This window comes from Rhinocladiella mackenziei (assembly GCF_000835555.1).
Source record: "Rhinocladiella mackenziei CBS 650.93 unplaced genomic scaffold supercont1.6, whole genome shotgun sequence".
NCBI classification, from domain to species: Eukaryota; Fungi; Ascomycota; class Eurotiomycetes; order Chaetothyriales; family Herpotrichiellaceae; genus Rhinocladiella; species Rhinocladiella mackenziei.
The window spans coordinates 2,081,779-2,098,458 of record NW_013550599.1 but is presented as its reverse complement, the minus strand read 5'-3'; the positions used below and the strand labels follow the sequence as shown (position 1 = coordinate 2,098,458).

General features: G+C 51.9%; 5 protein-coding genes across 5 annotated transcripts; 3 read left to right on the top strand and 2 right to left on the bottom strand.

Moving 5' to 3' along the window:
• Positions 1 to 1,058: 1,058 nt before the first annotated feature.
• Z518_08545 (uncharacterized protein) lies at positions 1,059 to 1,271 on the bottom strand (the record flags this gene model as incomplete). Its single annotated transcript, XM_013414286.1, has 1 exon — positions 1,059 to 1,271. The coding sequence occupies one exon, from the start codon at positions 1,269 to 1,271 to the stop codon at positions 1,059 to 1,061; it is 213 nt and encodes a 70-aa protein (XP_013269740.1).
• A 592-nt stretch (positions 1,272 to 1,863) lies between these two features.
• Z518_08544 (uncharacterized protein) lies at positions 1,864 to 2,190 on the bottom strand (the record flags this gene model as incomplete). The annotated part of the gene is made up of 1 exon (XM_013414285.1): positions 1,864 to 2,190. One exon carries the CDS (start codon positions 2,188 to 2,190, stop codon positions 1,864 to 1,866), a length of 327 nt encoding a protein of 108 aa, XP_013269739.1.
• A 1,864-nt stretch (positions 2,191 to 4,054) lies between these two features.
• Positions 4,055 to 5,925, top strand: Z518_08543 (uncharacterized protein; the record flags this gene model as incomplete). The annotated part of the gene is made up of 5 exons (XM_013414284.1): positions 4,055 to 4,150; positions 4,224 to 4,677; positions 4,757 to 5,078; positions 5,128 to 5,425; positions 5,521 to 5,925. The coding sequence occupies 5 exons, from the start codon at positions 4,055 to 4,057 to the stop codon at positions 5,923 to 5,925; spliced, it is 1,575 nt and encodes a 524-aa protein (XP_013269738.1).
• Positions 5,926 to 10,122: 4,197 nt separating this feature from the next.
• On the top strand, positions 10,123 to 13,080 carry Z518_08542 (uncharacterized protein; the record flags this gene model as incomplete). Its single annotated transcript, XM_013414283.1, has 1 exon — positions 10,123 to 13,080. The coding sequence occupies one exon, from the start codon at positions 10,123 to 10,125 to the stop codon at positions 13,078 to 13,080; it is 2,958 nt and encodes a 985-aa protein (XP_013269737.1).
• Positions 13,081 to 14,104: 1,024 nt separating this feature from the next.
• Z518_08541 (uncharacterized protein) lies at positions 14,105 to 16,096 on the top strand (the record flags this gene model as incomplete). Its single annotated transcript, XM_013414282.1, has 3 exons — positions 14,105 to 14,323; positions 14,388 to 14,957; positions 15,047 to 16,096. 3 exons carry the CDS (start codon positions 14,105 to 14,107, stop codon positions 16,094 to 16,096), a joined length of 1,839 nt encoding a protein of 612 aa, XP_013269736.1.
• Positions 16,097 to 16,680: the final 584 nt, after the last annotated feature.

Genomic DNA, 16,680 nt, shown 5'->3' with positions numbered 1-16,680 from the left:
AATCAATGTCTACGAGAACAACATGTATGGATCCACCTTTTTCATCGGCCGTGCTGGTGAGGTTGCCCATCCCATGGAATGGAGAAGGTAGTTCCGCACCTTTCTTTAACAACTGACCATTTTATCGAGAATTTCATGTCGACAGATTCCAAGTTCATGGTAATATGACCCCATCGAGAAGCTCCAGAAGGGAGAAGTCACCGAGCTGCCCTCGGACCCACAAGTCTATCCCTTCTTCCCCCAGGAGATGTTTCGGAGTCACCTGCCTCCCTCTGGTCCGGACGTAGTCGAGGGAAGAATGGACACCAAAGAAAAGTTCCCGACAATTCCGACCATGAAAGTGAAAGACCTGATAAACATATGGAAGGGTAAAGAGATAGGAGGTTTTGAACTTCGACAAAGGGGTTAGATATGCTCTATCCTTAGTGTACTGCGTCGGACATTGATCACATAAATAGCGTGGGCGAGTTCAACATATCAATGCAAGCACTCAAATCCCACTCCGCGGGAGACGATCTTGCCTCTCCCAGGTCCGTTCCATAATGCAAAATGCGTCTCCTATTGCCCGGAGTACCTTATTAGCTGACGCAATATCTCGGAATCCCTGCTCTTGGTTTTGCTTCAGCTAGGCAGCCGGCTGCGCAAAACGACCACGCGAGGCTACGCAACGCCGCAGGTGACGAGACCATTTTAGCTGGCGCAGGACAACAGCAACATTTTCACGAACCGGGCAGCTCTGTGGTTCCCACCCTAACACCAGTGACTGTCAAGTAGATCTCCGCGGCACGTGCCCAAATAGGTGTGATGGTGGTAAATTCACCACGGTATTACGTGTTTTGAACATCCAGGAGGGTGGCTGTCCCGAGTCCTGATTCCTCCGTGTCGAGTCTAGCAAGTCCCGACACAGACTCTGGCAATGGGCTCACCTAGACCCGCCAGTTCGGTTGGCTCCAGGGTGCCCGCTGTCGTGGACTCTCTCTTCCACTACCTAGCATCACCATGTCAGGAGAGCGAGCAGAACCTATCCCTGGCAGCCAACAAAATATTTCATTTTCAGTTCACACTCCGGATCGTCCAAAGCGTCCTCGGTAGAAATCAAATTTGCGTGATAGTCTCGCAAACATAGCCGTCATTAATGAGAAGCCGGAAATGACGTCGGCATAGAGCAGACCTGCTACAAAGAACCGGAACGGAGCTTGGTCAGTGTTCCAGACACGGCGTTCAGAGACATCAGTCGTCCACAACGGCCTGCCCATGGCGAGTATCGCCATGTGGATATCTGGGCGACCCTCTGTCATGCCGTATTATTCGAAGATCTCCCAGAACAACGTACTTGCTGCCTTTAAGTGGACAACACAATCAGATGTTGTCGTCATCGCAGTCTCAAAGACCATGAGCTCGATGATGCTTTCCATGGTGTGTGTTCTACACAATAGGGTATCGTGAGGCCGCTGCTCTGTCAAAGCTTCCACCTCCTCTTGTATGCTCTTGATTGCGGTCTCCCTGTGTCGAACTAGTGTAACGTACAGGCCTCGTACCAACCGGTTTCAACATTCGCCAAGATGAGTGTCATCAAATATGCGTCGAGACTCCTGGCAGTGTGAAACAAGGCCTTGTAGTCCCTCAAGAGAACAAGAAGCCATGTCTGCCGGCCGTCAATGCTTGACGGCCGATAGATTGGGAACTGGAAAGGAAAGATATGGTTGAGATATGTCATTGTAAAGCCGGCCTCGATATCGCTGAAATCTGTATCTGTAGATGGTGAACTCCGCACATTGTCTAGACTGTGCATCCGACGCATCTAGCTATTCTGTAACGCGGCTCTCGCTGGCCTCCATCGACAATGGCGGGACTAAATCTGATTCAGAAGGGGTCGCGCGAGGCGGTTTGATCACCACTTATGCTGATGACCCGGACATCATATTGTCTGCCCTGACGAGCTTCGGCGCTCTGCTCGACTTCGGCATTGATTTGCCGCGCCATTCTTTTCTGCTTCTCCCCGATCCATCCATTCCGGACGGGAGTCACCACTGTGACAGGCGATCTCAAGCTTCGCGTAATTCTTGCGGGTTGTCCGGTTTCTGTCGCACTTCTTCTGTCAGGAACAGCAGGTCCAGCTGCTCGACTGCATTGAATGTTCGTGGGTGTGATGAATATGATTGAAAAGGAGCAGATTTGGAGGGAACCCATGGCTTAGAGGAGACATTCCTGCCATGTCCGCAAGGTACCACATCCGCCATCTCGACCATACGGCTAAATCGATTGATTTGGTCCCAAGAGCGCGCTCTCTCCGATGGACCCCGACCTGATCTCGCCCAGCTTCCTCTGCAGTGCACTTGAAACCTCTTAAGCAGTGACAAGGAAGAGTTTCTTTCCTCCACCTCCTCATGGTCCAGGGAGTTCCTTGCTCGCAATTGTATTTTTAACTCCTTATCTACCATTTCGCGCTCTCGCTTCTCGACGGGAGCACCACTACACACACTTTTTGTTGGCCAAGGTACTAATTTAAGTGCTACCTTTCAAAACAGCAGCCCAACCGCTGACAATGTTAGTTCCCCACAGCTTCAAAAACGACAAAAGATCTGGATGAGCGGACAGGTGAGCTCGTGAGGTCGGAAGATTGGAGCAGGGTTTGGCATTGCCATTGCTTGAACTGCCACTCCGCCTAATTCATGTGCTTCTTACTGGTGACCTTTTTGGAATGTCTTGTAGATATGGCCGCCGACATCATCGACATGGCTGACCAGTAAGTCGAGAACATGTCCTGTAAGCGGGACGAGGGATTTTTGATCAGCGCCATCCAAGACAATGAGTTTCATAGTCTCGATTTAGTAATCGAACAAGATACACGGGCGGCATGTCATATCGAGGTTTCCAGCTCCTCCGTGGGGAATGAACTCCACGTCTCCACAACAATCAATTAACAGACATTTTTACTTCTGCTATTTTGCCTAGCTGATGGGCCGACTGTACTTTGACTCTTTCAGGGAAAAATCACAGACAACTTGTCGGTCTTGGAATCCCCGGAATGAACCCCGAGTCCAGCCAATACTACCAAAGGACGCCGAGCTCATGTTTACTTCCCTATCTTCTCAACGTCTCCGCATCGAAATCTCTCCTATCCAGCTACAGTATTCCGTATGAAGATCCTTCTCCAGGCTTCTCCAACTGATCCACAACAGTGCCACCAAAACTCCCTTTTTCTTGCTACACTTGATGGACGTGACTAGAGACGGCATTTCGGCCCAACATTCTGCTTACGGCGTACGGTTTTAGGACGTCGCATACGGCTGAAATGGTCGTATGCTCCTGACTTCTGGCGGCGTGACTTTGTGTAAATCCCTTGGTCTTGCCCTGGACACCAAGAGCTGTTCAATATCTGTGGCAAGGCTTTGCATTAGAGGCGGGAAAAAGGTCACCCAAAAAGAATTTCCGGAATGTCTCGATGATGGTGGCGTGACCAGATTCCATTATCCAACAGGGCCTTCCCCTGAATATCGAAGACCTTGGTGGAAGGCAAGTATGTGCGATGTCGTCGGCGGATCCGTGCCAGAATACATATCCACATCGCAACCTGACCGGGAAGGAAAATACCCCAACGTGGAGAATTCCACCACCAGATGTGGGTTCGAGCCTGGAGACGGTCCAATCATGCCTGTCCCTTCTCTATCACTTTGTCGATTCTGAAAAACCCAAAGTGCCTTGAAATGGTATGATTCTCGACCATCTGCACTGTGTTTATAGCCTATTGCCCCTACCTTGATCCAGTGGAACACGCTTTTCGCCGGCTTCTGCACCGATTTTGACGTATGTTCGTCATTTTCGGTGAATCAACCGACGGGGCCGCGAGAAGATGTGATGACCAGCAGATTTGTGGGCGAGGGTGATATAAAATGCCCCAGTGCAATTGTCGATCGACATTATCCTTTCCCGCACAGTGGGAGACGCTTATTCTGGAAGTCCTCTTTCCTCGTCACTGTCTTCCTAAACACCCGTCTCGCATTTGGGTCCGAGAGATTCAAACGAGAGGAACAGCAGCAGAGTATTTTCAAACATGGCACCAAAATACCTGGGAGGTTCGGGTAGCGCCTTAACCGTCTGGATCTCAATAGCCGCTTCCACTGTCCTTGTCTTCTATGGCTATGATCAGGTAAATGTTTACGATGTTTCTCCCCTCACAAGGGGCCCCGATGGTGGGCTAACATATGATCCGTCCGATACAGGGCGTCTTTGGCAATGTCCTCGTGGGCCAAAACTTCCTGGACCAGATGGGCAATCCATCGCCAAAGGACCAAGGCACCATGACCTCTGTCTACAACCTGGGTTGTTTCGGTGGCGCGCTCTCAACCCTCTACACTGGAGACAAACTGGGTCGTCCACGTACTCTTCTCGTTGGTAGCACAATCATTGCCCTCGGCGCGGTGATTCAGACCGTTTGTTGGTCCATGGGTCAGATGATGGCCGGCCGAGTCGTTGCTGGCCTTGGAACAGGCATGAATACTGCCACTGCAGGTGTCTGGCAGTCCGAAACGAGCAAGATGCGAAGTCGTGGAAAGTTGGTCATCATCCAGATGGCCAATTGCATCACTGGATTCTGTATTTCAAATTGGTTGACCTTGGGATTCTCATTCGCCCCTGGCAGTGTCACCTGGCGATTCCCGCTAGCTTTCCAGGCTTGTACGTCCACCCATCTGTCGGAAGATATGTGCCCTTGTTTGCCCACATACGTCTTTGGCACTTCTAACTGAATAACCAGTCTTCACTCTCCTGATCTGGTGCATGTGCCCCTTCCTCCCGGATTCTCCACGTCTCTTGATCCGCAAGGGGAGATACGACGAGGCACGGGAAGTTCTCGCTGCTCTCGAAGGAAATGGCGCTACTCCGGAGTCGGCCGCCGTACGGACCCAATTCAACATCATCAAAGAAGTTCTCGATAAAGAACATGCTGGCACGTACACCTGGTGGCAGCTCTTCACCGGTCGGGGTCCATCAGGGGTCGTTCGACGTATGATCTTGGGTGCTTGGATGCAAGCCATGAACCAGATTTCAGGCATCAACGTCACTTCATATTTCCAAACGTTTGCCTCCGGTTTCCAAAACATGAGGTGCCTTGCTAACATCAACAAGATATATTTTCATCCACGCCATCAATCTCAGCGAGCTTTTGGCACGGATCCTCGCCGCCGCTGGCTCCGTGGACTACCTCATCTTCAGTTTCCTAGCATACTTCGTCATTGAACGATATGGGCGACGTCGTGTCATGATGTGGTCGGCTGCTGCATGTTCGACATGCTGGATCATCATCAGCATTGCTTTGGGTCTCTCGGAGACCGGTCAAGGCGACGCTTATAAGCTGGGCGCTCTTGCGACAACGTTCTTCTTCGTGTTCTTTGCGTCTTTTGGAATGGGAGTACTTGGTGTTCCAGTATGAGCTCTTTTCATTCATATGCATTTTGCTTTCCTGCAGCCACCGCGCGTGGTAAAATACAGTGTACGATGGCTGACTCCTTGACTTCATAGTGGCTCTACCCAACCGAAATCAACCACATCGCATACCGAGCCAAAGGCGCCTCTCTTGCCATGTCCACGAACTGGATCATGAACTACATGGTCGCCCAAGTGACGCCCCCCGGCATCGCGAACCTAGGCTACAGATTCTGGATCATCTGGGCCGTGATCTGTGCATCGTTCGTGCCCATCACTTATCTCTTCTACCCGGAGACAGCCAACCGTACACTCGAGGATATCGACCGCTACTTCGCCGAGCATCGCAACATCTTCATCTTCCGCGACAAGGTCGCCACACAGCTCAAGCGGCCTGAGATCTGGGAGCGGATGGATGCTGAGATCGAAGCCCGCGGTGAGGAGATTGAGATCCTCGACGAGGAGAAGGGTACCAAGGAAGTTGTCTACGTTGAGAAGTAAGTGCAGAACTAACTGCGTAGCTGATGAAGGTTTGAAATGCCAGGCTGTTTTGTCCAACGCAGGTGCTCCACTACTGCTAGGATACATAGACTTCTATAGAAGACAGGACTGAGTGGAGTGAACGGGAATGAAAGACAAATTGATAACTGATAATGCCTCTGAATCATGAATCTTTTGCCATCCTAATCGTAAACCTCTCGCCTAACCATTCTATAGTTCTAGATAATGTGTAGTCCTATTACCATTCGAAGTGTGTTTTTCTTCTCGGCTATACCGCCATCGACATTTAGTGCTAAAGCTCCAAGGATCGTATTGAGATCGTCCTCTATCATTCTGTCAATGGTAACCATTGGCCGAGGGAAGTCATTAATAGGCTAGTTATGAAGCAGGGTTAGGTTATCGGTGCGATAGACCACTTCGGCATTCCGAAGTCGTGCAATAGCGTGGATCAATAAGTACTCAGAATTCATTCGCGTGTTCATGTTGTCCATGCGTCGTCCATGCCGTTCATGCGTTGACCGAGATATTCCACACGTTGAGTAACTACTATACGTTGGATTAAACATTAATCGAGAAAAATGCTACTTACCTTGGAGGTTTTGATTGACTTGGACAATGCTGTTGATAATCGCTCCGCTGTCGGAGGAAAATTTGGAAGATTCTGGTGGTTATCCTGATCCATGCTGCACTGCAATGGTAAGGGGAACAGGTAGTTGAAAAGATGTCAGGAATTTCTGTGATGGTTGAGGAGGGTTCACGGTTTTTATTGTTGGAAATCGGTTCGCGGTGATGACTGCCTGCCATAGAGCGGGGGAGTCGTCGCCGTTTACTGGCAACAGCCACTTTACGAACAAACAAGACCCCGCGTTGCTCCTGGCGGACGCGTTGCTGAGTCTAATACAGCATTCAACAAATATTTTCGCTTTGGGCCTTTTATGATTTGGGGAGATCGTACTTCAGAAAAGAAAATCAGCGCTGGAAGTGGTGGAAAACGTGTACATATCAAAGCTGATGGTTCGACAGCTCGACGCTACAGAAAACTTACAAACTGACCAAAGGAGAGCCATGAGAAAGATCAAAATTATGGATTGGAAGAGGTTGATGGCGCAGATACTGTTTGGTTTGTCGCAGATACTTTCGATTGATATCATACTCTATAATGAATCCGTGCGACTCGGCTTGTACGTTCTAGACTCGAGAATGTTTGAATACTCCGATTCCAACAAAGTGTCTGAAGATACTTGAGGGGGAATCGAATATCCAAATGAAAAGCCACTCTGGACTCAACGCTACTCATCCTGAGGAGAAACGTCAGCACTTTCGGTGATCAAAACCGTCCATCGTACCTCTACTTATCGTGGCGGCGGAATGGGCGGGAACTTCGTGCTGGTCATTGCAGCTAGTAGGGACACCAATACTAGGCAATAACTTCCACTTCCCATAATGGTAGCGACACGTATCTTGACATTCATTTGATCACTCGGTAGCAGAATCGCTAATCCTGAATCCTATTCCGAGACTCAATCTTCAGAGTTCGAAACGTCGGGTGTGACTGTGCCGCGAAGGAAAGCTGCGACGAGCAGCCAAGCACAAGAATTGCGGGACACTCTGCTCTCATCATCTGACGACGCTCAGGTATCAGACCAGAACGTTTTGTTGTTGTCCATATGAGCCCTTTCATGTCATCTCATCCGATCTCACGGCAAAGAAATTGATGGGACAAAACACATTCTTATTTGGTCAAGCAGATTCAAAGGTGTGGAGAAGGTCCGATGGTGTTGAGGTTTAACGAGTCAGACATGCCTTGAGAGGCGATTCCATCGATGACATCCGGTGAAGACCGGTGAGGACACGAACTTACATCTGCCGCGATAACGAGGTGTGAACTGAGGTATACGACCAGAGGAGGGAGGACGAGGCGGGTTGGGGAAGTAGAGACGAGGCGCGGGCTGACGCCAGTCATGAAAATGAGCAGTTGGAGCAATGAAGCTTGAAGATATGACAACGTTCGCGACCGGTGGATGAGGAACGTGTAGGACTACAAAGCGTCAGCATAAGAAACAGAAAGCGAAGTTGACAGTAAGTGAACGCCCGGCTGCATGGAGGGAAAATCTGGAAGCAAATGAAACGAGAGATATGAAGAGGGAATTTGCAAGTCGAGTAGGAGACTCGCGGAAGAGATATCCTTGCAGACTATTTATCATATCGAAGGAGAGGAAGCAAGACGCAGGTGACAGAAAGATTTTGAGTGAGTGGACTAGCCAAAGAGCGAATGCCGCATCACCCTCAGTTCTGATGAGAGGAGTGAACCCCGCTCGGCGAGACAGCACCTTAATTTTATCCTGCTCGTGAATTTTAGGCTGATGGCGCAGTCTGTGAGAGGAATCGTGGCGTCGTGGGCGAGGAATTTGGAACTCCTTTGTCAATTACCGTTCTCAGAGGTTGTTGCTGTGTATTCTGAGGGAAATCCAAGAAGGGTGAGAACGAGGACATAGGAGGAGGGGGAGAAAGAGGAAGGATGGTGGATGTGAAAAGGTTGAGAAAGGTGAGAAGAGAGGAGAAATGGGAATGGGAGAGACAACCAAGGTGGCCTTGTGCGCCAGGCAGAAAGTGACTGAGAATGCGGTCGAATAACAGGGCAGGGAGAGCTTCATGGGCGGGCCTCGAAAGCAACTAACCGCCAGTAGAAGAGGCGACCGGGGGGAAGGGAGTGGAGAGCAAAAAAGGTTGAACGGTGGATACGGTGATGAATGAATGGGTTTGAAGGAGTCAAAATGATGCAGCGAAACGAGCAATCCCGGCTCCTTGCACCTGGATCATCATCCTCTGATCAGTGGGTGTGTGGTCGAAGGGGGGTGAATTTTTGCTTGGTGGCCATCCCGCGTCGAGTTTTCCGGCTACCCACTGGCTGGTTGTAGGCAATCAGCAAAACTGCAAGTAGGGGCCCGCGGGCCCGCAGCTCCAGGATCTTAACTGCGATCTTTGTTCAAATCACCTCCCTGAAGCCTGTCCAGGGCATCCGTGTTATGCCGCTAAATGCCATGTTCTCATTGCAATGTGCCATGAATGGCGAATCATCTCTCCCACACTTTGCTTGTCAGAGCCTAGCATTCCACGCCTCTGCCCTGCTCTCCCCTGTGACTCGTTACGTCGATGGTCCTCTCGGCCTCTTACTGTGAGCAGGCTGCCAGTCCCCTCGCAAATGCACGCAGCAAGACGCCGCAGAGCCAAAAAAAGCCAAAACGCGCATTTTTCAAGCCCAGTCCACCAACGCTAGGCCCTCGACATTTGGCCACTAGCCCCGTCGGTCCTGGTTCGGTGGATTGTGGCCTACTCTTTGCTCTGCTTCAACATCTAGCCAGTGGCAGAGTGGCAGTCTGGGGGACTCGAGTCCGCTTGCACCTTTGTGCTTGTACAGTCGCAGTGCAGCTGCGGCTTTTGCTGCGTGCTCATGGCCAGCCTGCCAGTGGCAGGACTCCGTACGCCGGCCAAGTACGTTGTGAGTCCTCTAACCATTCTGATCCACGCTACGCTCTCTATGCTCTCTCCCGTCGGTTTCTTTGCCCATCTGCGTCCCTCCCATCTTTCCTCTTGCCGTTCACTCATCCTTCCTTCTCTTCATTTTCAACAATCACACACTCTCTATTTCAAAACCATATCCCTTCCACCTGGCGAACCTTATCTAAGTCTTTGTTCTTCCCTCTCCCTCTGTCGCCTTTGTCCTGTGTCACCCTCGATTGATCTCCTTGTCGACGCTTTTGCACCCTCTGATACTCTCAACGACATCTTCAACTCGAGAACCGCGCCGTTGGATGTCGTGTAAATCCCTCGAATTTGCTCCAAACGCTCTCCGACCTCATTTGGAACCTATCTGGAGCCCTCCTCACTGTTTGCGACACCCCTTTCCGCCCTGCGCCTACGTGACCACTTTGTCGACCTGATCGCCCGCCTCCTTGAGCCGGCACTTCTTTTGCCCCCTCCCCAAAACACCACTTCAATTTCACTTCCAAAGAGCAATTAAAGACATATACATCAATTTCATACCTTGGCGAAACCGGTATACTTGTTTTGAGCATCCCAACACCGTGTGGGAACCGATCTGCTCTAGCGATGCGCGACACGCGACTGAGGAATTTATGACTGAACCAGACAGAATAACTCTTCGATTCGATCAATGAGGAGGTGCTCTGTCAGATTATGACCGAGTCCTCCCTCCTCACCACGCATTCGACACCCAACCACTATCCGGTCACCGCCGCTCCTTCTCTAGCCTCTCCCATACCTAACGGCTCTCTGTCCGACACCAACCCTCAAGACGAGGAGGAATACACCATCAAATGCATATGTATCTATGCCGATGATGATGGTAACACCGTCTACTGTCCTAAATGCGATACGTGGCAGCACATTGAGTGCTATTACCATGGCAAAAAGGTACCAGAAGAGCATTTTTGTGCAGAGTGCTTCCCTCGAGATCTTGACGCAAAGAAAGCTACCGAACGACAGAGACGGCATCGAGAAGCCCTTGACGGCGGTGACCGGAAGGTCAAGCGACCCAGTTCCAAGGGTCAGAAGAAGAAGAAAGAGACCGGTGGACCCTCCGACCAGGTGAATGGGTGGCATTTACACGACCGCCATGAATCCGTGGCCAGTTCAAGAGACGGGCCGCCCGCGAAGAAACCCAAGACAAATCACCGGACCTCTGGCTCGGTTGTTTCGGTGAATGGAGATTCGAGGAAACGGGCGACCTCCACCGCCCAGTCATACCCGAGCCCTTCCAAATCGCCTCAAGATCTTTTCCGCTTCCCTGCCATCCCTACGTACACCACGGAATTCCTCGAACTTTACGAACGCGACGAAGGAAATACCAATGCTAGGGACAATGAGCAGACCATCCAAGCGACCAACAAGCTCTCTGCGTGGCGGACTGATCCGTCTCTCGTGGTGAGCGGCCCGGGACAACAGCCGAATGCGAAGTCACCTTTCGTACGCTCCATTCGGCCACTGGACCAAAGCACTTGGCCGGAGGTTTCGGTGGAGACTCTTCGGAAAACGGACATCGAGTACGATGGAAGATGTCCCACCTGGCGATTCCTGCGCGTCCAAGCACCGGTCAAGAAAGACGACATTGTAGGTGAGGTGCGCGGGCAAGTCGGAACGTTGGAGGAGTACTGCCAACAAAAGTCGTCTTCCAACCGATGGCAAGAGTTGAGGCATCCGGACCCTTTCGTTTTCTTCCACCCGCACATGGACATCTACATTGACAGCAGAAAATCGGGCACTCGATTCCGATATCTGCGAAGATCCTGTCGACCAAATGTGACGCTGAAGACGTTCGTTTCTGACACTGACGAGACTCATCACTGCTTTGTTGCCAGCAAAGACATCCCGGCCGGTTCCGAACTCACCACGACCTGGTTCCTCGACTCGGGAATGTTCTCTGTCGATGCAATCCGCGACGATTCCGAACAAGCCCAAAGCCGGCGCCTCGACTGGGTGAGCCGCGTCCTTGCCAACTTTGGAGATTGTGCCTGCGACGCTGGTCCCGCTTGTCCACTCGCCAAGTTTGACCAGCGGTTTCCCGGCCGATCTTTGGAGGGTGTTCCCAAGGAGAAGGGAGGGAGAAAGAAGAAAAGTAAGAATAAACATACCATTTCGCCCTACAGTACAGGACGTGCCACCAACAGTCGTGCAGGAAGCGAACCCAAATTGCTCGATGACGACGATCCGTTCGACCGCCGATCTAGCTCCGAATCCACTCACAGTGGTGCTCAGAGCCGGGACATCACTCCGGTCACGGTGGCGGCCCTCGATGCCGACCCCGTTCTGGGGAGCGGGCTGACCGCTCGAGAGCTACGCAAGATCCAAATGGCCGAAAAAGCATTTGCGCAACGGGAACAAGAAAAGAAGGATCATAACGGACACGGTCCACAGCGGAAGAAGAAGCGTACGAGCGGAGGGACAACCTCGAACACTCCAAATGCGAATACATCGAAGCCATTGGGTCACCATTCGAATTCGCATCCACCGACACCCAGCGGACAGCAATCCAAGTCCACCGAGCCTTCACCCTCTCCCAGAGGCGGTGTAGGTCGTGGCAAATCGACGGATGCACCGAATAGATCCGAAACCAGGAATCCACAACCTGTGTATATTAGTGTTTCAGTTCAAACGGACCCCGAAGAATCCGACCTGCCTATGCCACCGCCCAAGAGGAGAAAATTCTGCACGCCTACCCAACGGTTACTGAAAAAGCTTTTAGAAGATCGTGCCAAACATAGTGGTCAAGAGTGTCCGACGCAAACTTCCCTTGCTCCCCAAGCAACAGAGCCAAAGATGGCTGCAGACTCGGAGACGCAGGATGTCGAAATGAAAGATGGCTGCTTGGAGAGTAGTGATGGTCAACCTATCTCGACGGAGGAGCCGTCTGCACTTGATTCGGAGAACAGCGGCAGTGGCCCAGTCCGTGTCCACTCCGCAACATATCCACTACCATCACAAGCGGCGCATACCATAAGGGCGATTAAACCTCCGGCCGGGCCTCGGTTACAGTTGTCTACCTTGCCTCCGGTACCAGCGTTTCCCCTGCCCGCCTCTTCAGGTTCAGCATCAACTGCCACTGCATCAACTCCCGGCCTGACCACGACGCAGTCGCCTCTTACCATGACTTCAGCATCCAGCTCGAACCCGATCATATCAAGTTCGGCGGTGACTCCTAGTCCAGCAAGGAAGAAGCTGAGCTTGGGAGAGTACAGAAGTCGACGGCTCGCGTCAACACCGTCTGCCGAAAAAAGCCAAGCTCAAGCTGGCTTTGGTAGTGTCGAAGGTGGACCAAAAGATGCCGAGCAAGAACGGCCTTCGCCCAGGACTTCTGAGTCGGCAACAGGTCATCCTCGACCGAGCGAGGAACTGGCGCAAGACGCCGCAGCCCAAGGAGAAGTATCAGGGAGTGCAGTGGATGACACGCCCATGAAAGATGAGGGTGACGACGTTGACCATCGTCCTTTAGGTGCGCCACCGACCGAAGCAGGATCTACTCAAACGTCTGTGCCTCCCAAAGAGGAGGCGGCAGTCCAGTCGATGGCCGAGCATCGTAAGATGCCCTCGGAAGTGTCACATGTTCTCGCTCAGCTTGCGCAGTTATCAGAGAAGTGATCAGAAAATGAGATCGGGTTGATGGGCCGGGGAGTTGTATGATAATCGACCGGAATGGCGTTGTTTGAGCTTTCTTTTCTCACGAACAAATAGAGATTTTGGGACCTTTCGCGAGGCTGGAACACGCAGTGATGACGAAGCTATACCCAAAGGATGGGAATCAGGGCATAAGGCACAGGGCACAAAATTCGGGGCAGAAGGCTGAAACTGAGGGCGTTTTCGGAGGGGATTTCTGCGTCAGGCGAACCAATGGCTTTTGTGTTTGGCGAGAGACATTCCGGGTTTCAGGCAGTCCTGAGACCATTTGCTGTATATATTTTTACTCTGTTGGAGCGGCAAACCGGACACCGTTGCCGGGATATTGTTGTGGCGGGTGTGTGCGATGTATTAGCCGAGAAACCAAAGGCTAACCCGCTTGGGTGATCGAGGACGAGATGTTAACTAGCTGAATGAGCCGAGTTTGGCAATGACAAAGAAATCAATCTCTATTTCCCTGAGAGTATCCGGCGAGGGAGGCGTTGATTTTTGCTGTCAAAATACAAAATACCATGGTAGGCAACCAGAGACGACGGAGAATGAGAGCGCAGCCTTCGGACAGCGCAGTTGGCGCAGTTTGGAAATACCCCTCACCTGGACTGTTGAGCCCCCCTCTTTCTAGATGCAGATTTCGAATGTCTTCGCGGAAGACAAGTTCCATATCTCCCATCCACCATGGATACCTCCCACCCAATGGGCTCAACGGGGCCCCATAAATCTGTGAGTTGAATTCCTTGACCCCTGTATCGTCAACACTTTTTTTTGGACGGCCGGTGATGTACAGATGACAGCCCTGTATCCTGCTCTGATTGCTGAAAAAGGGAATCTCGTCACCAATACCCAGTCCGAATTGTTTCTGCTATTATTTTGATTTCTTCCCTTGCACATCTCTTGACCTTGTTACTTTCATCACTTTCCTACTGTCTACCTTTCCACTTCCCCGTCGATCATCAAATTTCTCAAGACGGCCTCCGGATTGCCCTCTTCAATGGCCTTTCGAACCCCTCTTGGAAGTGGAGTCAGAACTCCTCCCAGCCGACAGAACTCAGTGGACACTCGAAATGAAGTCCACGTCCAAATGAACCATTACATTGGCATCGACGTCGGTACCGGTAGTGCACGGGCATGTATCATCAACGAAGCAGGTGATATCGTGGGCCTATCATCAGAGAACATTGGCCTTTGGCAGCCTCAAACGGGATACTACGTAAGTCCAGAAGCATCCCACAAACTGGAGCAAGCCACTCTAACCACCTATGCGTCCCTTTCAGGAACAATCCACCAACGACATCTGGCGCTGCATCTGTATCTCGGTTCACCGCGCCATCACCCAGAACAACATCGACCCTCACTCGATTCGAGGCATCGGATTCGACGCTACCTGCTCCCTGGCGGTCTTCACGCACGACACAGACGAACCCGTGTCCGTCACAGGACCGGACTTTGACCAATCCGGCAACGACCACAACATTGTCCTCTGGCTCGACCATCGCCCCGTCGAGGAAACCCAAAAAATCAACGCCACCAAGCACAATCTCCTCCGCTATGTCGGTGGCACCATGAGCATTGAGATGGAAATCCCCAAGGTTCTGTGGCTCAAGAACAACATGCCCAAGGAGCTCTTTGCCCGATGCAAGTTCTATGACCTAACAGATGCCTTGGAACACATTGCGACTGGAAATGAGAAGAGGAGTTTTTGCTCTGTGGTGTGCAAGCAGGGCTACGTCCCTGTGGGGGTGGATGGGAGCGTTAAAGGCTGGCAAGAAGATTTTCTGAAAGAAATTGGACTGGAAGATCTCGCCGAGGATAATTTCAAGCGGATGGGGGGCGTCAACGGGGTGGTGAGCCTATTTCCTATCGCCTCTCGGCCCCGGCTTCGTCACGTTCTTTGCCCCATTGCCACCCGCTAACATATATCCTTTTCGTGCAGAACGGCGAGTACCTCTCTGCCGGAGAGCTAGCTGGGTACCTTTGCGAACGAGCTGCCGCCGACCTGGGACTTCCTGCAGGCATTGCGGTGGGCAGCGGCGTCATCGATGCCTACGCTGGCTGGATCGGAACGGTGGGGGCCAAAGTGAACCTCTCCGCCGATAAACTCGACGATTCTGCACCTGCAAACGACCAGTCCCAAGCATTCACCCGTCTCGCCGCTGTGGCCGGTACATCCACGTGCCATCTCGTCATGTCGAAGGACCCCGTCTTCGTGAACGGAGTCTGGGGACCCTACCGAGACAGCATCATCCCAGACTACTGGATGGCCGAAGGCGGCCAATCCGCGACCGGTGAACTGCTCAAACACGTCCTCGAAACGCACCCGGCGTACAACCAGGCCGTTTCCATGTCTCAGTCCAGTCACCGGAACATCTACGACTTCCTGAACCAGCACCTGCTAGACATGCAGGAGAAAATCCAAGCGCCGAGCATCAGCTACTTGGGCCGACATTTCTTCTTCTACGGCGACTTGTTTGGAAACCGGTCGCCGATCGCCGATCCGACCATGTCCGGCTCCGTCGTGGGATTGTCGAGCGACAAGTCCTTGGATGGCATGGCGCTCTACTACTACGGCACCATGGAGTTTATCGCCTTGCAGACACTGCAGATCATTTCGACGATGAACAAAGCCGGACACAAGATCTCTTCCATCTTCATGTCCGGATCACAGTGCCAGAACGACATCTTGATGTCCCTGATCGCCACGGCGTGCGATATGCCGGTCCTGATCCCTCGCTACGTGCACGCGGCCGTTTGCCATGGTGCTGCCATGTTGGGCGCCAAAGCCGCCAGTGCCGATCCCAACGGCAAGACCGAGGATCTCTGGAGCATCATGGACCGCATGAGCAAGCCGGGAAAGGTCGTTATGCCCACGGAAAACAAGAGTGTGAGACCTCTGCTTGATGTCAAGTACAAGGTGTTCTTGGAACAATGTGAGCGACAGAGAGTGTTCAGGAAGATGGTGGACGAAGTGGTGAATGCATCTTGAATTGAGATATATTGACCCGGGAGGAGACTCCGGATTAGATCATGTCGGAGCTTGGTCCATACCATGGCTGATGATTCAAATGCCCCCGGTTCAGGACACTTCTAGCTCAACTGTGCCAGCAATGCTAGGCACATAGTCAGATCCCCTAGATAGAAAATTTGAAGTTCACAGGTAAGGATCTTCGGAATGGCGATATGGGGGCTTGTCTTTTGGTACAGCCAAATGCCCACGTCTGGTCCGAGGAGCACACCCGGTCGTACTCTGATCTCTCTCCCTGGTTCCCGAATACCTCTGGCGTCCTTCACAATCCGGGTAGCTTTCATGACCAATGTTCTAGGGAGAGCATTGCGAGGCCAAGGCGCAGCCTTTCCGTACTGAGCATGTACGAGCAGATCCAAGTTCGTGAATACTGGAACGGAAGTGTAGGCTTGCAGAGCGCGAGCTCGTAGCCGTCATGGTGGTATGAGAATTGATTACACCTTCAGCGGATGTTCAGAAAAATATCACATTGTCGGGCTAGTTCAGCCATGACTTGCCCCGGCCTCGGAATCCTCGCTTTCGTTCTGGCTTCTGTTGGCGGATCC